Genomic DNA, 25,391 nt, shown 5'->3' on the forward strand with positions numbered 1-25,391 from the left:
TAACTGTGTGGACACACTGTGGATTTTGGCCTCCATCACTTACATTGAAAGCACATTTTAAGGGGATCTTTTAACAGCCAGTATGAACAAGAAGAATGATTACAGCGAGGAAAACCCCTTTCAGTGTTCATATAAACACCTGACTGCTGTTTTAAGGCACACTTGAAAAACTGTGAACCTATTGTATATCTTCAGGTCACTTGTTTTAACTTGCTATATTATTATTCATAAGTAGCTTGTCATTTGAATAAAACTGTGTATAATTTGATAAAAGATAGCCTGTGGAAACTGTTAATGAATCCATAATGATGAATAGATTGCTCCATACAGTCTGTTGCATGAAATAATATTCCACATTATTCCTCGGTGGGATTGATCACAGCTTCTTTACACAGAGCAGAACTTGCAGCTTTTAGTAGAAATGTACTTTATGCACATTACCATACCATTACCTTTGCACTACACTCACTCCCTCTATTACCTCAAGTAAGTTTTTCTGTTTGAGTTACATTGATTTTGCACATATTGTGAAAATTGTGTATATACTGTACAGAGGGAAGATATGAAGTGTCTGCTGATGTCTGTGGGTCCAAGACTTCAGGAAGTCATTGACTGCAAAGAATGTTTCACAAAATATTAAATATGATGATTTTGTTTGACTTTATCTGTCCGATTACATTTAAACCCCTAAACCTTGGGCACTATGTGTTTAAAGGGCTACATCCCCCACACAGTTCTTTCTATATTAGTATGTATAGTAGTAGTTCTATCATGCAGTATCCATATTTTATTTCAAATTTAATGTGCTGAACAGAGCCTGAAGAACAAAAACTGTCCAAATACTTTTTGTATGGACTGTATATTCCTTGTAAATATATATATATATATATATATATATATATATATAAAATAGTTTTTCCTTTTTTTAAATTTCTTAGTGCAACTTAAATATTTTAATATTAGTTCATACATTTTCTGCGTGTGTAGGTGAGGATTTGTCTACAGCTGCATTTCATTGTGCAATCCTCTTTTGTTTAATGACAATAAAGCTGAACCATGAACCTTGTTTGGGAATCAAACCCACCAACCCTGCCAGTGCTGGTGCCTTGCTCTTCAGTGAGTTTTGTACCTGTGTGTAACTGTTGTGTATTTGCTGCTGCAGCTTTGACAGCAGCAGAGTAAAGCAGTAATAAATTTCACGCCTTGAGATATTTTCATGACAAAGGTTTACAAATCACATATCAACTTTTAAGTGCTAAGACATTCAAGTGTTGTATAATGTCCCTGACAAGTATTGTAACAGTTACTTAAATACAATTTTGAGGTACTTGTACTTTAAAATTTCCAATATATGCTACTTTATACTTCCACTTTCTACTCCACTACATTTATTTGACAGCTTTAGTTACTTTTCAGATTGTTAAACATGAAACCAGTGGTTTCCAACCTTTTTGGCTTTTGAGGTCTTACAAAAAGCAGTGTGTAGTCGGGGTCACATTTCAGATGTCTATGAGTTGTTAACAGCTCCACCAAATAGTGATTTTTCCCTCTAAACTTCTCACATGCTTTCATTTCAATAAATGTTCAAATGATCCAATATTTCACCACAAATCAATGATTAGAGAAAAAGTCCAAAAACTGAAAACAGATTTGTGTATCAGAACTTTGTTTTTTCTTCTTTCCTCTCCCATTAATCATCTCACGACCCCTCAGATTTATCTGCTGACCCTTTGGAGGGGCCATGACCCCTAGGTTGGGAACCACTGGACTAAACCAGCTAACTGTATATAAAGTAGTTGAAACTAGCTCCACCTCCAGCAGCTACAACAGTAACATGCTGCTCTAACACTGATGCTTCACTATTAATAATCTAATGATGTCAGTTTTCTGTCTGTCAGCGTGATTTAAGTTTTCATGTTGATGTTCTGACCTGCAGACCATCAAAACCAGTCAGTTCTCACTGTTTCTGTGTCGGTGAAGTTTAACAGACTCCTGCAGGTGATGGACGTCTTCACTGAGCTCTGAGCTGCAGGTGTTGACAGGATGCACTGCTGTTTCCATGGCAACCGCGGCTGAACTCGATCCACAATAATAACATCCTGACATCCAAATGTTTTTTTTTGTTTTTTTTTTAATAAACACGAAGCATTTTAGTCTGAATCATTTAGTCAATTTGTCAGTTTAGAAAACCACCATAATCCTCATCATTTATTACTATCGTTGTAAAATATTATTTATAGACGGAGACATTAAATTGATCAGTATAACCTCAAATAAAACTGCTCATAATTGGACGCGGAAAACATTTTTTTAAATTATAACTTTATTAATAAATCAATATTTATACATAGGCTATGTCTCGTACAAAGAAGACTGAATTGTATATAATAGTATATATACAGTATATGGAGCTGCTGTATACGTGTGTCCTGACTTATTAATAAAAGTTGTTTAAAAAAAAGCATTTCTAACACTAAATGAGGACAGTGACGTCATGTTCTGGGTATTTTTCTCTGAGACTTTGTGGTTATTAGTAACCTTAAAGTTTATATTCTATACTGTCAAAACTAACACACTTTGGGCTGATTTCAGTATTTTTATAGTCAATATATATTGTTATAGTCAATATATATATTTATTTATTTATTTAAATCTGACTAAACAATAAATAAATACATAAATAAAGACTCAATATTTCTCCACCGGATGGCTAGTCTAGTATTTAAAAATATAGGCTATATATACAATGTTACCTTCCGGTTCATTTCTCTTTATGTACAGTATGTGGAACTAGAAACTATTTTTTTAAAAAATAAAAGTAAATCTTTTTTTCCCATCGCATTGCCTTCAAAACAAAGAAAATGTCCTTTTAAGAAATATTTATGATCTCATGAGAAAATCTCAACATCTAGATTTGGTGCTTATGAGGTAAAATATAATAAATAACCACCGAACAACGAAACGACAACGTTGTTAATTGGTGCAGAAGTGTCTGTTACACTGAAACTCCTCCTTCAACAATCTTTCTTATGACTGCAGCATAAACAGACACAACATTTTGAAAGTCTGCTTCATTTCTGCAACATCAAACTACTGTGAAGTAAAACAATCTGCACACCTGCTGTTTCCACTCTGAACCACGAGGGGGCGACGTCACTCCTCAACACAACCTCTTTCTTTAGTTTACAGGCTCAATTAAAGGAGCCCAGCAGCCACAAACACATTATGTTAACAGAGTGATTATTTTTTTTAATATATTTTATTCAATCAGTTAACTGTTTATTATATTTTCTGAAAGTTTCTTCTAGGAAATAAAACTTAATTAAATAGATGCAATAAATGTCTCATTCATGGTGTTCTATGTGAAATGTGTCCAATAAAGCTGGAAAATTAGAACAAAACCTATAAAGTGTGAAGTTTTATTTCTTGATTTCTATAAAAATTGAAAGGATAAAAACTCATAAGCGACACAGCAGTTTATTTATATCATGTTTAATGTGTTTACAGCTGTTGCTATGCATGAAACATGATTTTAAAAAAGGAAAACAAACACAATTCATATCTCTTAATATATTATTTGTGTTTCAAGTGATAAAAACAACATAAATAGCTCAGTTTAAACGATCCAGTGTGTTATTATTCCCAGACTGTACATCTTCTGTTTTACAGCAGCTACTTTAACAGTGTTCTGACATGTTTTATTTACTGCAGTGTTGATCTGAAACATGCTGTCCAATAAATAAACGTCTGTATACATAAATCACAACATAACAGCAGAATAAAAACACATTGAAGCAACATAGAGCATCGTATTTACTACACATAGCCTAAAACGGAACACGGTAAGGTAAAATAAACGAGATAAAATGTGCGCTGATATAAAATATGTTTTTTTTTTTAATCTCAGGAAATACAAACACAGAGTGACACTCAGAGGTTTGAAACATACACGTGAGCCCAGGAAATACTGAAGTTTCAACCCCCCAAAAACAGAATAAACAGTAAGGAAACACAGAGCACATGTAAGCTAACCTCAGTTTAATAGCATCTACGGTTTTGTACATTCAGTAATCAAGGATACGTGCGACTCAGCCGTCTCAGGGAGATAAAAATCATGTTTTAAGCCGTTAATTACATCATAAAAGAAATTCTTCACGTACAATATCGTTTGATTTTTAACTACACCCGGAAACAGGAGAAAAAGCAGCAGTTCATACAGGGTCTAAAATGTTATTCACACACCTGAAACACCACGTGCAAGAAAAAAAAACAGCCTCGAGAGGTTTTGAAATATGACGCTGGGAGAAAAGCTGATATCTGTAACTCACCGTTACACAACACTTTAACTTCATATTTCCTCCCCTCGTTGACGGAAACTGTAAGACATTTGTCATTTCAAGTTGACCTGAGTGCTTTACAATCAACTAAGTTTGCTACTATTTCTCTGTAACAGCGGAGCAGCACACGCACCGATTACAGAGACCAATACATCACAAGCTCTGGTGTTACTGTGTTGACGCCACAGTAAGTATTTCTCCTCTTGGATTGTCTAACTATCAATCGCATCACAGTACTGATTACTGTGTAAGTCCAACCTCTCCCACAACGTTTGCTGCATAGGTCAGGGCGCTATCGTGTATATAGAGGAACATGTGATGAACACAGGTCACGAAGGTCAGGAAAGCTTTACTTAAGATCTTGTCAATCTCCCTTATAAGGCATGTTTACAGTACGAGTAGCGTTGTCGTTTTTTTTTTGGCATCTCAAACATACCGGGATATGCTAAATATGCAGGTTTGCTTATGGCTGAAGCTCACACAACATCCATGCACGTACTTGAAGACGTCACACACTTGTACTTTACATGAGTGGTTACTTAAAGGGGACATATCATGCTTTTAGTGATGTTCTGTTATTTATATGTTGTTGGATGTTTATGTTAAACATGGTCAAAGTAACAAGATTTGAGGTGAACGTATGTAAAAATGCAGCCTGCAAGTCAAACCCCGGGGCTTCAGACTGTTCTGAAGGTTTTGTTTGCAGAGTAAACCTCCAGATCCAACTGACATCACATCGTTTGAACATGCCCACAAACGCCCGTCCCGTCTGTTTTTGTCTGTCTTTGTTGTTCCACGGATTGTTTGCGTTGTCCGATCGCATATTTTGGATCGGACTCCAGCTTTGACATGTGCGGATGTGTTTGAGAAGTTTATATTTTGAGTAAAGAATGAGAAAAAGAAGTGAAGGGGGTTCTTAAAGAGACAGGAGCTAAAACAGCCTGTTTCAGACAGAGGCTGAACTGAGGAGCTGCATTAAAGGTCTGTATGAGATAAATAAGGAGTTTTTTGAACTGTAAATCATGCAAAGATATTCTAGTAGAGCCCCAGAATAAAAAAATATAGAGCAGGAAATATGCACAATATGCCCTCTTTAAACAGCCTTTAAAGTGTTACATACTTGAAGCACAACGTCATGCTTTCAGCCCTGAATGGCAGGTAAGAGTAGTGTAGTTTAGTTGATAAAATGCTTTAATTCTGAGAGTAACGTTTCTCTTCTTTTCATGGATTTGTTGCCTTTTTTGGTCCCTTCCTCAGAAAGCATCCTTAATGTTCTTCAGCTGCCGGACAGCCAGGTCTACTGGGAGGTTAAATTTGAGGTGGCTGATGCGTCCCAGGATGCGCAAAGCTCCCTCAAAGCCAGTCTGTGCCATGTAGCTCCAGGCGTGGTAGTGCGGGTGTATCAGAGTCCCCGTCTTACACAGCAGGTTGAGCCACGACACCAGCCGCTGCTCGTTCAGAGCCATGCACACCAGCGCTTTGAACTCCGTGTCCGGTCCTCGCTTGTAGCGTCCGTGCTCCTTCAGCACAGTGTGGATGGCCCACAGCAGAGACTGTTTAGGGGTGATGGTCACCGGGCCGCCGCCTACAGGCAGGCTGAAGGATTGTGAAAGCTGGCGTGCCGGCGACTCCACAAAGGCCTTCCCGTTTTTGGAGTGGTAGTATTTGACAAAGAGTTCCCACGGGTGCATGGTCTGTGGGGCTGATCTGTAAGGCAGCAGGCAGGAGATGGGCGCCAGCACCAGGCTCATGGTCTGGGAGGGCGTGAAGAGGCCGTGAGCCAGCAAGTCTTTCAGAGCGAAAGCCAGCTCCTTCCTCACGGACGTCGTCAGCTCGTCTCGGGGCCCCAGCGCCGTGTTGCTGGTGTAGTTGACGACGTGTTCCAGGGAGGGCTGTCTGCGCGACCCCAGCACTCGCACCTTGTCGACGGCCGCCTCCAGACGCTGCAGTAAGGGGCCGTAGTCCTGCACCGTCGAGTCCTGAGGCCACATGCTCTGAGGGACGTGGCCGGGCGCGCAGCCAAACTGGCTGGCAGCGAAGATCTGCAGCACGGCGAGGGCCTTCTGGATCAGCTGCAGGCCCGTCTCTCGCATCTTCTGGGCCTGCTCTGGATCCACTGCAGTGAGAGAAGGATCAGAATACACTAGACATCAAACACTAGAGCCTGACGGTTAATATATCTTTAAAAACAACAGATTTTGACAGATCAGTGACTCTGATCAGGACACATGGCTCATAAATGTTTAGATTTATTGATATTATTCAACATATCGGTGGCTACTAAAAGGCATCTAGTGGTTTAATTACAACAAACATCAACAGGTACCTTCAGTTAGAGTTTGATATGAAGTAAACTGACCTTTCTTCTTCACTCCCGGAGCTCTGGAACTGGTTCCTGCTGCTTGTGGCTGCTGACTGTGTCCACCGTCTGACAAGAGAGGATTCCCCACCTCATCTTTATGGAAGAAACAGCAAAGTTACTCATTAAACTAATAAAAAACAGTCGATGGAGTGTAAACAAATGAGCGGGCGCTACAATTAAACAGGAAATTAGACTGTGTACCCTGGATGAAGTTGATGAACATCTCCAGGTCCCTGATCTGGGTTTTGAGCTGATCCACCAGCTGCTCTTTGACCCTGGCTGGGTTCACTATCTGAGCGATGGCGGCATCCACTCTGTGTCTCAGCTCCTCGGGGGACAAGTTCCCGATGTCCTCGTTCAGGTTCACGTCCAGCTTTTTGATCAACTCATCAATGATGACCTGAAAAATGAACGAGAGTTAAAGGATGATCTCATTGTTAGCGATATCACAGGTATCCTTAAAGTTATTTGAGGTTTGTGTGTGTGCATCCAAAGCCTGATATATCTTATTCCTCTGTGCTGTAGAGCTCCGTTTTTGTCCAAAAACTATTAAAAACACATTTAATTAAATCATTTAATATGCAAGTAAGAAGCTCCACCTTCTGACTGTAGTTTACGTCCTGTTAGAGAAACAGTTCTGCTATCTGAGACTTTTCCGTCAACACTTCTTCAAGGTAAAACAAAAGTAATAAAACAAAAAAACAGGCCTGAAGCATTATTGAGAACTAACATTTGACTTGTTACACCTGACCTGAAACATGTAAACATCACATTATGCGCTCAGTGTAACAGACAGTGTGTGGATTATATTTATCTGACCCCGTACTGAGGATTATTATTTTTCTCTCTCTGATACAAAACTCTCCCATATCGGTCCCATTCCCGCATCCCCACCTTCTGTCTCTCCATGACGACAGACTGCGGCAGCGAGTCGTAGCTGCCCTCCTGATAGGCGAAGCGCTCCAGGTCGTCCAGCTGGGTCTTCAGTTGGAAAATGAGATCCTTCTGTTTTTCTCTCTGAGCCTCCAGGCGCTCCCTCTTCTCTCTCTCACTCTGACAGAACAGACACACAAACACACGATGGTTTTTAGTATTTCTGCACCAAATTCTGACCAAAGTTGGATTTCTGCAATATCTATATTTGAGTGTAAAGCCCTTTTTGTGAATCTATACAAAGACAGAGAGTCACAGCCTTTTCTGCCATACTTTACTATATTTAAATACACAATTTAAAAGTACAAAATGAACTGAATTTGCAAATATAACAGCTTTTTGCACTGAGGTTTAGGACTTTTAGACCAGTGGTGTCATCAGGCCTGAGCTGCAGTTTCTTCTGTTGCAACTTTTATAAGATTTCTAACTTGTAAACGTCACATTTACACAAAAATACACAAACCAAACTATCAAATAGACACGAGGAATCATACTCACCAGGTCCCCCTGCAAGTTAAGCATGTGACAAAGGAGAAATGGCCTTTAGGTAGGATAAATGATTAGCAGTTATGTCATATTACATGCAAACAGTAACTACACTTCAGGTGAGGCTGAATGTAAAGAAGGCAGGGAGTAAACGTTAGCGGGTTGCTACATACAGTAGTCGCTGTGTACACAGAAACCTTTATTAAACAGATAGCGATCTCCTGGAGGCATTTCCATTGAGCCTGCAGCGCTGTGAGTGAGTCACACACACTTGTGCCGGAAAGCAACATTTTCCACCAGAGATAAGAGATCCCGAGGAACAAAACCGAGGTGGGAGCAGCCTCCAGTGTGACGCAACAAGCGCAGTTTAATCAGAAAAATGCACCACGGCCGGTGAGGTGAATCATTTCATTTAATGACACCTGGTTTAACACCGCATACGTGTGTCAATATTAATATCTGTGTATTTGAGGGAGTAAAGAGTCACCATATTTGTGTTGGTGAGAGTTAAATATCTCTGTCAGGTTTAGAACTGCAACAATTAGCTGATTGACAGAAAATTGACAAAAAAATCTGCAACTTTTTTGGTAATCGATTAATCATTTTGAGCCTTTTTTTTTTTTTAAAGAAAAATACTAAAATTCTCTGGTTCCAGCTCAGTTTTCAGAATTTTCTGACATTTTACAGATGAGATAATAATCAACAGATTAAATCAATCATGAAAATAATGACTGCAACTACTTATTTTCATTAATGATGCATTTGGCAATTAATCTTCTTGATTAATAAATTAATTGTTTGGTCTATAAAATATCAGATCATGATTGCAAAAGTTACAAATGGCTTGTTTTTGTCCAAGTAACAGTCTCCCAAAACCCCCAAAATATGCAGTTTACTATCACATAAGACAAAGAGAGGCAGCAAATCCTCACAATTAAGAGGCTGGAGCTAGGAAACACCTGTTGCTGTGGATAGAAACAGAAAAGTAGTGTCACAAATCTACACTTTGGATCATTAAAATGGGGGAATAACTAAATAAAGGATCTATGTGCACCATCATGATTGTTATTTTTATCCAAAGAAATTATGCCCAGAAGTAGAGATGTGGTGGTAGAAGGTGCATGTATATCAATGTGTCTGATATAAAAAGTATAATTACCACTTTGAAGAATCTATGAATATGCAAATAAGTTTTATTTCTAAAGTTTAACTGCTGGACACAAGATGTTTCCTCCTTCACTGTAAAGTTCATTCTCAGTGTTTGTGCTCTGGAGGCTTCAAGTTTCCACATCACACTTATGAAGTTGAATATTGGACCAGAATTGACTTCCAAACTAGTGTTGATGTCACAAATCCAGCTCGTATGTTCACCCATTAAAAACAGATTTTCAATGAGCAGAGAAACGTAAAACTTTCAGCAGATGGAAGTGAAAACAAACTCTGCACACACATCATTGAAGCTCAAACATCCAACTGTAGGACTTGTTGATTATCGTGATAATAACGTTTAGCGTGATGACAGTCATACCGGGAACTCACCGAGTTCTCCAGCTGGGTGGCATCCTGCGCCCTGCAGCCCACCACATGCGGGCATCCCCTGAAGGCGAACTCCTCCAGCTCGGCCAGCATCCTCTCCTTCTCCTCGCTCTGAGCGTGAACGATCTGCTTCAGTCGGAACTGAACCTGAGCGAAATGGGAGGTGAGGGCGAGCAGAGACGAGTTCAGCAAGTCCTGCTCCTCTTCCAGCCTCTTCAGCTTGGTGGACATCTCCTCCTCGCAGGCCGACGACGAGCCTCTCTGCCCCGGCTGGCCAGCGCTTCTGCTCCCGCTCTCATCCTCGGGGCTGGCCACAGCGCCCACCGGTGCCCATCGCTCCCCGGCGCCGGCGAAGACAGCCTCGCTGTCCGAGGCTGACAGCTCCTCTGTGGACATTTTGGACGACGGAGTTCAGTCCTGCGGTTTAACTACGCCGCCAGTTTGATTATTACTCCGCTTCAGATGTTTAGTTTTCTGACGCTGCGCAGAAAAACAACAAGGATCATTATCGACGGAACAGGTGCATCGCCATCTTGGGAAGGATGATTCATACGTCAACATAGGGACACGTCAAGCTAACGACACGCGACAAGGAAGACACCGGAAAAGAAGCACTTTGTTTTCAAAATAAAATCCTATTATAGTTAAGTCCATTTTAATACTAAACACGAAATAAAACTATTTTATTATCGTAGAGCTGCAATGATTAATCGATTAGTTGCCAATTGCCAAATATTTTCATAATTGACTAATTGTTTTTCATTTTTTTTTAAAGTCTGTAGAATCTAAGAGACACTGAGCTGCATTAAAGGACCAGTCTGTAGGATTTAGTTCATCAAGCAGTGAGGTTGCAGGTTAACCTGTGTACTGATGTATTGATGGTTGTTTTTTAATTCCTACTTTTGTATTTCTGCTATTGACTGCTGACTGAAAGCAGGAACATTAACCCTAATCCTACTACCTGAGGCTTTATTTTATCACTCCAATTTTGCTTGTTCCTAATTTCTTCATATCATTCTTTTCTGTTTCTGTTTTAATTAGTGCTTTAAAAAAATACCAGCACACCCAATTCTGCATATGCAGTTTTAATAGATAGAACTATTTACTGAGTCAAAATGACGATCATTGGTGTCACCATATACATATAACACAAATCATGTTTACTTGAAATTATTGAGAACTAAATGATAACAGAATTAAAGGATAGTAAATAAGCTTTTAAGTACTATTGTGGATAGCACTTCTGCAATCTGAAATTTGTATTAAAGAAAAGTACATGCAAATAAACTGTAACTTTCCTAAAATAATAATAATCTGTTTTTTTTCCAGATGACATTAATTACAAAACTAATAATGTTGGTAGGATGAAGGTTAAAGCTTCACTCTACTCTGCTAGTTACATACAGCATGTATTGTGTATAATATATAACACTATAAAACACAGATTTTATGTATATTGCATTTATTGTTCATGCTTATGACCGTATACCCATTGCATTACATAGTGGCACTGATTTTAACTATCTTTATTGACGGTAACAGACAAAAGGGTTTTTATTTTGAAAGGTATAATCGGAAGTTTGCACTCTTTGTTAGAAGCAGCTTGACAGAGCTCATAAAGGGGAGGAGCCCAGTAGACTCAAACAATTAAAAAAAAGCTTGACGTCAAAAAAGGCTTAAACAGTGTGATGTCAGCCTAAAATGTGGAATCCCATCCGGAAGTAAGGATGAGTAAAAAATACATCTTCATCACATTTAAAAGGGTTTTTTTTTGCAGCTACTTGGTGTATCAGGTGTTTAAGTTACAACTTTTTATTTCTGTTTCATGTCCAATAACAGTGAGATTCACCAAAGAGACACAAGATGATTTAAATAATGTAAATTCTTTTTGTTTATGCAACATTCGTGAATTCATGAAGAAATTGATGTTTTAATGAAGAGTCTCTTTGGAGCCGCCATGACGAAAATGTAAATGTTTGATAAAAGGTACAATAAAGTTTAGAAATAAAATATAAATGCTTGAACTAGGAACCACATGCCATAATTGTAAGATTAGTTACGACCATATACTGTATGAATATGTATTATATACACATACCATCCTACATAAAATGATATATATATTGTATTTTTCTATATGGTACAAATTTGTTTTAAAAATGTATGTAATATATTTATATACATGTTAAAAACAATGTATTTTTGTTAAATGCACAACATAAAAAATACATTTAATTTGTACTGCACTTTTCATTCATAGTGAAACTCAAAGTGCTACAGCATTAATACTTATATGAGTTTCAAAGAGGAGTTCATAAGTAGCAATTACTGTATATTTACATACATGAAAAGGCACCACATGTAATTTCTACATATGACACATTTATGTGATGCACCTATATGTAATTATTTATGATGATTGCATGTAAGAACATGTATTAAAAAAAGGTAATATATACTGTCTATCCCCACTTTCATTTATCTGGCATTAATGTATAACACATATACGGGCAACATATATGTGTTATACATATACTCAGAGGTGTTTATATGTGTCTACAACATATGTCCATATAAGTATCATATATGGGGCACATAGTATATATGTTCATATATTATTTTTCTTTGTTTTTTTTTGATAGAAACAGATACATTTACATAACATTTATACAGAAATGATTTGACAAGTTGCAATGATGTGTTCAGGTTTTGTTTATTAGTTTTATGGATTATGTCGAGATGTCTGTGACTCATCAAGAGGTTAAGCCGTACCAAGCGTGTGTTTCTCATGACTTACGGGGCATTTTAAATCCCACATAAACACAAGTGACAATTAGATGCACAAAATTAAAACACTTTTTTTGATTTTTAAACCATCATTTCATGAGATGACAAATGAATCATCTATTCTAAAGAAACCGTTCTTTCATCACCAGGTGGAGTCACACAGCAGTTTGTCATGTTCAAAATTATAGATGATACAGTGTTAAATTATGCCTAAAACATTAGTGATTATTGATAGAAAAATGCACTTTGCAACACAGGATGGCTGAAGCATAAAACAAAAAAACAAACAGAGCAGATGATTGACAGTGAATAAATTCACGTTGGCTGTGGAGTGTTTCAGTTGAAATCTTTACAGATGAAGCAGAGTTTCAAGTAGAAAACTGTGAACTGTGGATTAACGAGGTGTCTAATCTGACTTTTAAAAACAAGCTATCCGCATGTTCACGACCTTTGAATATTACAACAAGTCAGACGTGAACTAGCTGCATACAGACAGAACACTACAACTCCCAGATCACAGAACTTCATAACCCCAAGTGCAATTTACTTTCACAGTATCCCCATTTACTACTGTCCTTGAACAACAAAAGCATTGACCAATCACCATAAAATCCCTTTATCTTATTTTCCATTAGTGCGTTGCATGCAGAAACAAATGACAGAGCGAGAGTGATGTTTTCACAGATTTAAACCTCTCTTTTTGTTGCTTAGGAACACGTGCCAGTTGTACCAGTTACGCCGGGCGTCCTGGACGCAGTCGCCGGTGTCAGTGCAGGTGTAGCCGGCTTCACAGCAGTGCTGCATGTCGCTACAGCACACCGCCTGCGGAGAGGACAGAGAGAGGAAGGTTAAAAATATTCTGCTGCTTTTGGTATTTTGTTTATAGAATCTTTATCTGTTAATTATGATAGAAGCCAGTTTGCTGAAGCAACTCTAAGCTTTATTTAAAATTTAACCCGTTTGGTTTGGCATTTTTGATATAATCTTTAAAGTCAGTGCCTCTAATCTAAGATCTTGTACTCATCATCCTCGGCTCATCTGGGTCAACGATTTGTAAAATTGTCAAAAATGTTTCCTTGAAGCCGTGGTAGATCTTTGGGACTGTTACTACACTGCTTTTCTGTTTCAATCCATGGTCACAGGTGTCTGATTGACTCTGTCAAACAGCTGGAAGTGTTTTATTCCCTCAGTACAGGAAAAATAATCCTGACACATTGGAATTAAACAAACAAAAGCATCCCAACATCATTAAGATTAACTTAATTAACATAAAAGAAGAGTATTGATTTGCTTTAAGAAACAAACTCTTAATTTGAAAGTACCTTGCAGCTTAAAATGAGAAGACAAACTATATTTTTCCACCTGTAACATTTTACAGTATCACACAAATGTGAAAGAATTTGAATGAGTGAAGACACACAGGGAGCTTTGATGGGTTTGGGCGACGGGGTGGGATTATCCAGACTCTTTATTTCCCTCTATGTTTATCTTGCTGTTGTCACTGTTGCATTTATTTTTCTCATTTAGTTATTTTTGTTGTTATTATGTACTGATTTAAAGTCAATAATAGTCCTTTGGCTTTATAATCGTTACACTGAGCAATAATTGACTCATAGAACCAAACTGCTCAATAAATATCTTTGGCAAAAAGTAAAAGTGGTGTAAAATAGTAGAAATGTTGAAAAAATGCCTAAAAATATACAAAACAATATAGTAAATGTACTTGGTTAGTTTACACCACTTCAGCCAACTGACATCTATATGTATACATGCAGACAGCTACGTAGAAGATAAAGCAGTGGTTCAAAAAATCTTAAAGTGAATTATTATTATTATATTATGAGGAATTATTGGATTATTAATACTCATATAAAAACATGTAAGCTGCATATTAATCCTGGGTGTCAAATTAATGTAGTGAAATAAAAACTACAATATTTTCCTCTGAAATGTGGTGGAATAACTTAAGTATAAAGTAGTATAAAATGCAAATATTCACAATGGCACAAGTATTTGACTATTTGAATATAGTTAGTTTACACCGCTGTGGATTAGACTGACATAAATCCTTATATCATACACCTGCAGAGCTGCTTTTAAAACCAGGACAAGAAACAAGAAAATTCAACTTAACTTAAAATCTAGTCTCTATCCTTTGGGCTAATTTAAGAGTTTTGGATTACTTATTGTATTCATTACTTTTTACAGGAACCCTTCATTAAAGCTCATCAGCTCTGCCTGCTGGAGTTATGACTGTATATCATACGTTAGGTAAGGGGCAGCAGCCCCATGTAGTAGCGGACGTCCTGCAGCAGGTCTCCCCGTCTGCGCAGCTGGTCTCGTCATCACACTTGACGTCACTTTGCCTTAGAGGACTGAGCTGGGCATCACTGGACAGGAACACTGGTGTTAGTGGGATGGTGTCCAGCTGCAGCATGATGACCTTATGGCAGGACTGAGCGGCCATGTTACAGGAGTAACCCAGAGGGCAGCAGTGCTTCTTATCCGGGCAGCAGACAGCCTGCAGACAAAGTGTGCAAAGAGTCAGTGAAGATGATGTTCGCGCTTATTTTACATAAGCAAACCTTGACAAAGTTAATATATATGCTGATAATACATCTTATATTTTAATGTCAAAGTAGCTGCACTTTCTGTAATCTCTCCACACACACACACACACACACACACACACAGCGCTCACATTCTCTATAGGGCAGCAGCCCCACTTTCCCGTGGAGAGCCGGCAGCAGCTGGTGTATTCAGGACATTGATTCTGGTCGTCGCAGCGCACCGAGCTGGGATCAACCTGAGTGCTGGTGGTCGCTGGGAGCTTGGTGTACCACGGGATCACCACTCCTTCTTTGACGCACGAGGTGGTGCGTTCGTTGCACTTGTAGTGCGTCGGACAGCAGTGGTCTCCATCAGCACAGCACACGGCCTGAAGAGAAGTGAGAGAGGAAGAGAAACTTCCACATCAGCGACGCTGGTTTCATTTCTTCTTTCATCAGAGGTGATATGAATAAACTTAGATTAAAGAAAAAAAGGGCAGTACAGTGAAATTCTACTAATAAAAGCCCCGTAACACTTTATTTTACAAGTGACATGTTTTCTATCAATGTTGCTGGTAATTTCCAAGGAAGGTTCCTAGAAAGAGCAACAAGTAAAACCAAGTAAATATTAATTTGGGGAACTATTTTACAGTTCTGTAATTTCTGATTTAATTCACTTTTAAGAAGTGTATTGTAAAGAACTTCTGTACATACAATAATTTGGTGATTATTTTAGTGAAACAGAGAAAGTGTTTAGTACTCTTCCATGTGGTTAATCCCTGGTAGTTACTTTAGAATAACCTCGAGTTAGTCAGAGAACAACAGGTGAACTGAACAAAAATGTAAAGAATAAAGAAAAGTTTCCAGTAATAGCTGAATAACAAATCAAAGGGTCACTATAGGTCAGTCTTTTTCTGAGAATGTTCCCACTAATCTCCTGGAAAGTTTCATAGAAAGAATTATTTAATTTTGTACAAATGATCTTTTCTTTAAAGAAAACTTCCATTGAAATCCAACTTTTGCATGTTCAGCTGATCTGTTGGTCTCTGACTACAGTAGCAGAAACTACCTGGGATTCATTAGTTAGAATCGTACCAAACTGTCTCTGTTTTCACTAAAATAATCACTAAACTACATAGTTATTTGGAAATAAATCAGAAATTGCAGACCTGTAAAATAAAGAGATTTATTACAATAATTAATTAATTAATTAATCTTTTGTAATTTAAGAGTAGGAGCCAGAAGGGATTACATTCTCCTGAGTGATTATTGTGGCCTGTAGCTGATAAAGTCAAAAAGTTAGTAAAGATGAATATATATCAACTTGCAAAATAAGAATAACACATGTCCAGAGCTTGAGAAACCATTGACCATTATTTCACATCCCCTCAACCACTGAAAGTGTCAGTAGGTTTGTGGTGTGGGTGGGATGTTTCTTCCTGTATCTTAGTATCGAAAGGGAGTTTTCTGAGCTAACTAACTATTGAGTTATCTGTATTGTTCAACAGAAAGATTAGCTCTTTTTACTTTGCTTTTTTTAGTTTATAACTGTCTTTACATCATGCATCGTCTGTAACAACGGCTTCATCCTCTTTTAGCATCTCTTGTCTGTTTTTCTTTATCTGAATTGAGGAAATAAGACAGAAAAGCCTCCAGAAGCTTATTTTTACGCACATCATCAAATAAAAATACCAAACATTTAAAGGTTTCAGCTTCTGCAATGTTTGCATTTGCATCTTTTCCCTACTTATTTCAATATAAGATGAATTCATTTGGGTTTTTTAACTGTTGTTCGGACAAAGAGGAGAACAAAAGAGGATGTTGAATCATTATAGTGCTTCGTTATTGCAGTTTTATAGTTTATGAAGTTCAGTGAAGAAGCAGTACTCACCTCTGGCAGCGGGCAGCAGCCCCACTTCTTGGACGAGGTCATGAAGCAGCAGGTGGTGCCCTGAGGACAGCTGGTGTTGTCGTCACACTGGACTCTGCCCTTTTCTTCTTCCTCATCCGTCTCCTGTGGTTCCGTCTCCTCTTCCATCTCCTCCGTAGTTTGCGTCATGCTTGTCTCCTGACTTTGAGTTGTAGTGCTGGGCGCCACTTCGGCGAACGCAGGTATCTTCTGCATCATGGGTGTTGAGCCTGAGGAGCCCACGCAGGTTTGGGCGGTGAGGTCACAGGTGGTGCCAGAGGGGCAGCAGTGCACGTGGTCTTCGCAACAGACCGCCTTTTGTACAAAACGATAGAAAATACCTTCAGTTACAAACGTTGCAAGTGATTGCGGGGAAGTTCAGTCTGAAACCAGCATCAGAAGGGCAACTGGCACCAAAAGAGACTCAGAGATGATCTCATGATGTTGGTATGCTGGCTTTTAAAATGAAGCGTGTGCGTTTACCTCAGGTAGAGGACAGCAGCCCCAGTCCCCTGTTGTCTTCTTGCAGCAGGTGGTGTCATCAGGACAACTGAAGGTGGAGTCACATGTAACGTTCCCCACCTGTGCGACCTGTATGGGGATTGTGGGTATTTTCTCGAACCAGGGCACAGAGCATGAGTCGTCATCGCAGGTCTGCGCAGCCAGGTTACATTTTTTACCTTTTGGGCAGCAGTGTATAAAATCTTCACAACAAGTGGCCTGGGAGTGAAACAATAGGAAAGACAGAAAACAATTAATTGGTAATGCCTTTAAAGGATACGACTGGAGAACAAATCTCACGTGCAGAGCCAAACCAACAATGAATTGATTCTATTTACAAGTATTGTGTGTGTATATCCTTTTCCTCTGTGCCGTAGACCTCAGTTGTTGTCTAAAAAGTATTAAAAATAGTGACATGTTCTTTTGCTCTGAAGAGTTTGGTTAGTTTGCTCAGAAATGTCTCCAAAGACTAATAACATGCTTTCATTCTCCGGAGAGTAGTTCTTTGCCTCGACTTTGTGTTTAAGTTTGAGAAATTAACAATATAGGACAAAGTCAAGAGGTTGTGATATGAAGCACAACGAGCTAACGAAGCTCTATAAACAGAAATACGTTCCCGCTCATGCTCAGTGGCATCTGCCTTACACAGAACTACTCTCCCGTGACTGAAAAGATGATCGCTGTTATTAGACTTTGGGGCCGTCACTAAACAAACTAACGTGACCAAACTCTTTATAATGAAGGAACATGTCACCCAGTTCAGCGGTGTGACTCATTGACATGTTGTTTAATAGTTTTTAGACAACAACAGAGGTCTACGACATAGAAGAAGATATATCAGGCTTTGGATACACACACAATACTTGTCAGTAGATCGGTTCATTGCAGCTTAAACTCTGCACATGAGTCGCATCCTTTCACATCAAAGTTAGAACTTTCTAAAACAAGAAAAAGAAGTGGCTAAATAATTGTACCTCTGGTAGAGGACAGCAAGACCAGCCCCCCTCTTTGATTTTACAGCATGTTGTGCTATCCGGGCAGGAAGCTGTATCATCGCATGGGACATCATTGCCTGGGAACAAAAATACAAATACTAAAGTCAGCTAAAAAAAATATGCACTTGTCTCCTACTGTCTTGAATGTCTGTCCTCATGCTGAGAAAAAAAAATGGCAGAACTGCAAATTTTGAGGAACAAAAACTTCGCTGGGGAAACACCCAGTCTAATTGTAAGAATTTAAAGTGAGACGTGTCTGTCTGCTTGCATATTTACTAAATTGTGTTTGCTTTGAGATGTTTTGCCTTGTTATTCTGCACATATGCTTTTATTCTATTTCATTGCTTTTATCATATAATGTGTTATTATCGCAATGTTTGATACCGATGGTGCTCAATCCCAACTGTCTTCTATGAGAGACGATAAAAGTAACCATGAACCTTGATAATTGTTTTTTGTAACCTCACTATTCTATGTAGAAAAGTACATTTATGGATCTCCTTTAAAATATGCACACATCACAGTGAGAATAATCGTAAAATTTCAATGAGCTTCCTTTTTTCCGCATTTTTTCAGTTTACCTCCCAATTTAATTACCTGTGCACTTCAGCTTTTTTCACCTGCCGACTAAGAGTCTATGGAGGTTTTCTGAGAGCGTTTTAACATTTTAAATATCCACAGCAGGAAAAGCACAAGTTTAACCAAAAACACTAAGCCAGCATAACACCAGAGCTCTGGCACAAATACATGGAATGCAGCTGTTATTGATGTTACTAGTTAAACCTTTATCACACAAGGCTGGATTGAACTTTACATAACATAACTTTACAAACTGGTCTGACCAGCATTGTATCACATTGACACAGGAGGAAAAAATAATCCATAAAAAAACAATTAAAAGGATAAGGAAAGGAACAACAGCCACACTCTAGTGATGCTTTTGAAAAACAGTCTTCAACTTCTTGCATCAGATTATCAAAGACTCACAGGCCTTTTTCACAGAAGACATTTAGAAAAAGCATTACTAAGCATTACTAACAGCATTACTAACATTTATGTTCTATTCAGGCAAGGTAAACTTTAAAAAGGGCTTGGAAACAAACTTTGAACATGTATTCAGATATTTGAAGGGGACATTTCATGTTTCATGTGGTTTTCTGTTATTTTTATACTGTTATGATGTCGGATGTTTTTGATAAACACGGTCAAAGTTCCAAAACCTGTACATACGTGTAAAAAATACTCCCTGAAAATCAAAGGTCAGGGCTTCAACCTGCTCTGGACACTTTGTCTGCAATGTTACCTCTACTTCCCCATAAAACTGACGTCAGATTTTTCCGTGCATGCCAACAAATGGCTGTTCGTTCCGTAACCTTTGTTGCTAAGGTTGTTCAATGGGTTAATTGCTTTGTCCACTTGAATATTTCGGATCTAATTCGGGCTCTAACGGGTGCAGATATATTTGAGAAGTTGACATTTTGAGTAAACAACGAGAAAAAGAAGTGAAACCCTACTACTATTGGTTGTTTACGTAGCCTCCGGACCAATCACAACAGAGTGAACTCATCGGGAGGGGGGACTTAAATAAGTAAGTAAGTAAGTAAACTTAATTTATAAAGCGCCTTTCAAAACCAGAGTTACAAGGTGCTTTACAATGTAAACATTTAAGAGAAAAAAAAATTAGATAAACAAATAAAAAGTTTAACAACACATAATATCAATAAAACAACGATAAAACCATAAAAACTACTCGGAGATCGGATACAACAATAAAAACAGTGAAAGCAACATAGAGAGCAAACACGCATTATGAGATAAGGTGTTTACAAAAAAAGAGACAGGAGCTAAACAGCCTTTTCAAAGAGAAGCTGAGCTGAGGGGCTGCAGTAAGGATCAATATAAGATAAATAAGGAGTTTTTAAAACCGTAAATCATGCAGATATTCCAAGTGGAGCCCCAGAATTAAAAAAAATATAGACTTGAAAATGTGCACGATACGTCCCCTTTAACTGTCCCAGTGAGCCATGACAGTGTCAATAACAGAAACAGCCAAATGTAATTCAGTTATCTTTAATTTTATTATTTACATCTGTGCTTTTCCTACTGTAACAAGTGCCTACAGCATGCAGAACAAATGCTGCTTTCGCCTCGATAGAGCTGTCTCACAGCAGGCATTTTTGTCTTGTCATAGCAGGAAATAACCCGTAACATTCACATCTAGCTGTGCCAAAATGTTGCTCATGCACTGACACACCTTAATGAAACACGGCCTTTATTGGTGTTATTAAATCAAATAAAAGTCTACAGATACAGTTGGACCTTAAACTATTAGAGGCTGCTTTGAAAATATGCATCTGCTCTCATTACGTGCCTGTTAAGATACATCTGTGAGACACTACAGGAAACCACAGAACTGTAATGCTTTTCTACTTTATTTTTAGGTGTGCTACTCGCTCTCCTTAAATAGATAAAAATCTCACCTGTAGCTTCAGTGACAGATGACACTGAAACTTCCCCCTCACAAGGAGGAAGCGTATTCGCTTTGGTGACTTCGGGGACTTTTTCTGAGCTCTCATTATGAGCTGCTTCTGCAACGACTTGTTCACTCTCTGAAAAAAACACACACAAACACTTTCAGACAATGATTCACCAGAACAAAGAGGAAGTAAGTTTTTTTTTTTAGCTAAGAGCAAAACCTGGTCTGACCTTTCTGGTTCTCCCAGTCTGCTCTTATCCTAGCAGGCAGTTTGGCCCACATCGGCGTCTCTTTCTTGGTAGATGAGGAGATACATTTGGACTGTTCGATATCGCATGTATTCCCTTCAGGGCAGCAGTGAAGCTTATCCTCGCAGCACACGGCCTGTTTAGACAATTAAGACAACAAGGAGTCTCAGAAACACACAGGACAAGAACCCATCATTTCTTTATTGTCATCTCTGAGCACTCGCGTACATTGAAATGAAATCTGTCCTCTACATTTGACCCATCCTATACACTGGGAGCAGCAGCCACAATTGGGACCAACTGTAGCTCTTTTTTGCCAGTGTCAGTGGTCATTAACCCTTACAAACATACCCTTTGATGGTGGGAGGAAACCGGAGCACCCGGCGGAAACCCACACAAGCACAGGAAGGCTGGAAAGTAGCAACAGTGCTAACAATTGAGCTACCGTGTAAAGTCACGATAACGGGCCATGCAAATCCATCATTTCCTTACTTCTAATCTCACTCATGCTATAGAGAACGTATGTGTATGTCTACAATGAAAAGGTTGCCAGTGTTTTACCTCTGGCATGGGACAGCATCCCCATTTTCCTTCGGGGGTTTCGCAGCAGGTGGTTCCATCTGGACACTCTGACACTCCGTCGCTGCACAGAACCGCAGTCGCAACTTCTGCAACAACATCACAAAAGATCACATTTAAAACAAGATGTCTTTAATAATAGTGATAAAAGTAAACCATTTATCGGAATAAATAGGAGTTGAACCTTTTTTGATGCAGGATCGGCTGTCTGCACTGCACTGGAGCCCCTCAGGACAGCAGTGTTTCCCATCAGAGCAGGGGATTCCCTACCGGAGGTCCAGAAATCACAATTCACTTAATAAATAACATTTAAATGAGTGACTTTTAGACTGGATTCCCTCTAGGAAGTAGGTTAACTCTACGATTAATACGTTCATGTTTTTATGTAACAACAAGGGTTCAATTTTACTTGAACCTTTGCGATGCACTTTTCTTTGTTCTGCCCCTGACAACAACAACAGATCTACATTTGGGACAAAATGCAGCTGCTGGAGTCTAAGAAGCTCTGATGTCTTTGCGTTGGCCACCAATACAAAATCCTCCTCCTGACCTACACGGCCTTAAACATATCAGCTCCCTCTTACATCTCCAGTCTTATTATTCTATATATTCCATCACCCTCTACAGTACGTTCTCTTGATGCTGGTTACTTATCTGTTCCTCAATTTAAATATTTGGAGGTTAGAGCTTTTGCCCATCATGCTCCCTTTCTTTTGAATAAACTTTCACTGCATATTCGGGAGGTAAGCTTGGTCAGAATTTACATACATATCTTCTCTGTGTGTCGTCATCTCTTCTTGTTTCACCAGCTGGGAAAGCAAATATTGTTGGGCAAGTGGTCTCCGCAACTCAGTCCTGTTGCTAATGTGAACTTCATTTTATTAACATTATTGCCTGTATGTTTGGGACTCTGCTTGTGTATTTTAACATGTAAAGTTTCAAAAGTCTGATGTTAAGTGCGCGGAGACTCTTTGGGTGATGTGCGCTCTAAATAAACTACACTTCAGAGAAGCGAACAGGTTCGGCTTGTAAACCAAAGAGGAAAAGATTCACGTTTGTGGCAGGAAGTCACCGAGCTTTTTGGAGAACAACTATTAGTTCTGCATAACGTGTACATGATGAACTCCGCCACTGATTTGATTTCATTGTTTTTGCTATTTTTGTTCTTTAACCTGATTTTTTTTCTGTTTCTCCAGCCTTGTAACAATTATTCAAAAGGAAAAACTTGATTTATTTATTAAAAATGATATATGGTGGAGTGACCTGGTAGCTGAATGGTTGCTGCATGTCACATACCTGCAACCTCCCTAGTTCAGTTCTAGTCTTTGTTTCCTGTCTGCTGCTTCACTATCAACTGTCCAATAAAGGCAAAATGCCACAAAAATAACCTTAAAAACTAAATATTGTCATGTTATAACTGTGTTTTTGACGAGGTTTGATTACCTGAGCAAGAGGACAACAGCCAAACCTCGTCAAGGCCCTCAAACAGGAAAACTCAGGAGGACACCGTGACTGATCGGGACAGATGTTGTCATCTCCCTCTCCCATGTACGCCCTGATCATCCTGAAGGACTGCAGAGAGGGAGGAGGAGGAGGGACAATCTCACTGTATCATCTGTATCACTGTTCATGACATCATGATGCCTCTTTCTTTTCTTACTTTAGAGAGTCCAGGTTGATCAGCAGAAGCTCTTTCCGCCCAGGGGACGGACACGGTGGCGTTCACACAGCTGGATGTGGACATGTCGCAGACTGTGCTCTCAGGGCAGCAATGTATGTGATCCTCACAGCACTCAGCCTATGGAGATGACAGTAGTAGAAACACTTTGACTACCAAAGTTTTAACACTGTTATCAGACATCCTAAATGAGGCGCAAGCTTTTATCGGACTAATAAAATAGTAAAACACCTCAAGGGATGAATAGTACCTCTGTACGGTCTTTCATTCTTTTAACTATAGTGTACAATAGGATGATTATCTCATATGTGTATTTTACTATATGATGGACACAGGGACAAAGTATTCTACTGAAGCTGAAGCACTGTGACTTTGCTTGGGTTTGTCTGGTGATAAAGGTTATTGTGCGCAAATCAACTCATGCAAAAGTTGCTAATTTACTTTCTTTACCTGTGTCAAATACACGAGCAGGTTTATCATTATATATGAAATATATATAAGAAAACTGTTGCAACTTTTTAAGTGAGATTGAGAAGTTTTCAGAGATACTAAATATGTCTTTAAGGAATATTCCTTCAGGGGAAAATCTATTTATTTACCATAAATTTATAGGAAAATACATCAGGTTGAAATAAACTGGAATTTTCCTCTAAACCAAGGAGAGCTGTATGGAAAATGATGCACAAAACATCTATCATTTTTCATTACAGAAAACATGTAAGCATGTTTTCTTATTAATATTTTACACAATGTAGGAAACAGTACATTGTTGAAAGGAGAACATGCAAATGATATGTTTTTAAGTGATGTTTCTGTGGTTGCTATGAAGCTTTTTGGGAGATTATCAGGATTTTGAAGGGCCAGTATCTGCAACTGTGCATCATCTCCACTCCAAAAAGCTTCAATCAGGGCTCGCTTAAGTAAAATGACTACAAAACTAGTCTAAACTAGTCAGTTACAACAGTGGTTGCAATTAGTTTCTTCCAATTCGTTGCTTGCTGGACGTGTTTCTGCTCAGATAAACTGTATTTCAGGGCGTGCATGCTGGTTGTGTGTACCTGATCAAACGGGCAGCATTCGTAGCCGTTGGCCGGGTGTTTGCAGCAGGTTTGACCTTCCTCACATCTCCCTGCATCTGGACACTCATCTGCACCAGCTAGGGCCAAGAGTGCCCAACAGATCACAACCCACTTCTGCATCTGCACACAGAGGACAAGGACAATAGAGGAAAAGTGAAAGGGATGCATGTGGAAATCCTCACCACACTCCACTTTACATCAGAGTAATTTTTTTTTTTTTTTTTGCATTAAATGCTGCAGAAACTCTTGATTAGAAAATATCAAATGAAAGTAATAATCAGCGTGCTCAGATAAAGGGATAGTCTGTAAAAAAAACTAGTCTGACTACTCTGTTAATGTAATATATTCTCTGGAAGTGAGTCACAAACGGCATAAACAAAAATTCAGTTAACGGTCTTACTTCCTTATTTCCTGCAGTCCAATGCAATCATCCTTTGTCGCGTGCTTACACTTGTATTCATATTTGTACTTGTTTGTATTTCTCAATAAAGAAGCAAGTCAAACAAAATAAAATAAATAAACTCACTTTCACTTTCATTTGGCTTGCATACAAAGAGAAACACGCACTGTGTCTCAAAAAATCTCGGCTAGTCGGAATTAACTGTGAAAATTTTTGCACAGGAGGATTATTATTTACAAAACTGTTTTAATCTAAGCAATTAATAGTTGTCTAAATGTCCTGTCCTTTGCAGGTCAGTTAAATAACTTTACCAAGCAAGTATATGAAATTATTTAAGGCTTAAAAAAGAGATTGCACGCTTACCTTGTTAGTAGACTTGAAGGGCTGTTGTGAACAGTCAGGTGTTTCACAAGTGTCTCACTGGAGTATAACACAAACGTTGATCTGCATTGGCTTGAACACCACGCCCCCGAGAGAGGAGAGAGAGAGAGAGAGAGAGAGAGAGAGAGAGAGAGAGAGAGAGAGAGAGAGAGAGA

General features: G+C 38.8%; 2 protein-coding genes across 4 annotated transcripts; both read right to left on the reverse strand.

The window, feature by feature from the left end:
• Positions 1 to 3,461: 3,461 nt before the first annotated feature.
• On the reverse strand, positions 3,462 to 10,372 carry rundc1 (RUN domain containing 1). Of its 2 annotated transcripts, XM_044332243.1 has the most exons (6): positions 8,292 to 8,713; positions 8,131 to 8,139; positions 7,594 to 7,752; positions 6,901 to 7,099; positions 6,697 to 6,792; positions 3,462 to 6,453 (listed from the first exon to the last, which is right to left on the reverse strand). In XM_044332243.1, the coding sequence occupies exons 1-6, from the start codon at positions 8,406 to 8,408 to the stop codon at positions 5,591 to 5,593; spliced, it is 1,443 nt and encodes a 480-aa protein (XP_044188178.1). In that variant the 5' UTR covers positions 8,409 to 8,713; the 3' UTR covers positions 3,462 to 5,590. The 2 variants fall into 2 exon arrangements, with proteins under 2 accessions (XP_044188178.1, XP_044188177.1); XM_044332242.1 differs by lacking the exons at positions 8,131 to 8,139; positions 8,292 to 8,713 and adding an exon at positions 9,658 to 10,372.
• Positions 10,373 to 12,348: 1,976 nt separating this feature from the next.
• grna (granulin a) lies at positions 12,349 to 25,323 on the reverse strand. 2 transcript variants are annotated; one of them, XM_044332454.1, is made up of 14 exons: positions 25,219 to 25,323; positions 24,435 to 24,575; positions 23,359 to 23,496; positions 23,142 to 23,270; positions 21,883 to 21,964; positions 21,681 to 21,787; positions 21,102 to 21,255; positions 20,876 to 21,004; positions 18,375 to 18,472; positions 17,383 to 17,619; positions 16,882 to 17,214; positions 15,143 to 15,379; positions 14,708 to 14,962; positions 12,349 to 13,263 (listed from the first exon to the last, which is right to left on the reverse strand). In XM_044332454.1, the coding sequence occupies exons 2-14, from the start codon at positions 24,573 to 24,575 to the stop codon at positions 13,120 to 13,122; spliced, it is 2,184 nt and encodes a 727-aa protein (XP_044188389.1). In that variant the 5' UTR covers positions 25,219 to 25,323; the 3' UTR covers positions 12,349 to 13,119. The 2 variants fall into 2 exon arrangements, with proteins under 2 accessions (XP_044188389.1, XP_044188390.1); XM_044332455.1 differs by lacking the exon at positions 25,219 to 25,323 and having other exon boundaries at positions 21,681 to 21,789; positions 21,884 to 21,964; positions 24,435 to 24,567.
• Positions 25,324 to 25,391: the final 68 nt, after the last annotated feature.

Source organism: Thunnus albacares, chromosome 17 (assembly GCF_914725855.1).
Source record: "Thunnus albacares chromosome 17, fThuAlb1.1, whole genome shotgun sequence".
NCBI classification, from domain to species: Eukaryota; Metazoa; Chordata; class Actinopteri; order Scombriformes; family Scombridae; genus Thunnus; species Thunnus albacares.

What these genes read in the sequence shown, in the direction of transcription:
- rundc1 (XM_044332242.1), bottom strand. Translation starts at nt 10,050, where the DNA reads ATGTCCACAGAGGAGCTGTCAGCCTCGGACAGCGAGGCTGTCTTCGCC. An exon ending in TCGTCATGGAGAGACAGAAG is followed by an intron (nt 7,100 to 7,593) that starts GTGGGGATGCGG and finishes TTCATTTTTCAG; the next exon opens with GTCATCATTGATGAGTTGAT. An exon ending in GTTCATCAACTTCATCCAGG is followed by an intron (nt 6,793 to 6,900) that starts GTACACAGTCTA and finishes TCTTCCATAAAG; the next exon opens with ATGAGGTGGGGAATCCTCTC.
- grna (XM_044332454.1), bottom strand. Translation starts at nt 24,575, where the DNA reads ATGCAGAAGTGGGTTGTGATCTGTTGGGCACTCTTGGCCCTAGCTGGT. An exon ending in AGACTGGGAGAACCAGAAAG is followed by an intron (nt 21,005 to 21,101) that starts GTCAGACCAGGT and finishes TGTTTTTTTCAG; the next exon opens with AGAGTGAACAAGTCGTTGCA. An exon ending in GCTGCTGCCCCTTACCTAAC is followed by an intron (nt 13,264 to 14,707) that starts GTATGATATACA and finishes TCCTCTCCGCAG; the next exon opens with GCGGTGTGCTGTAGCGACAT.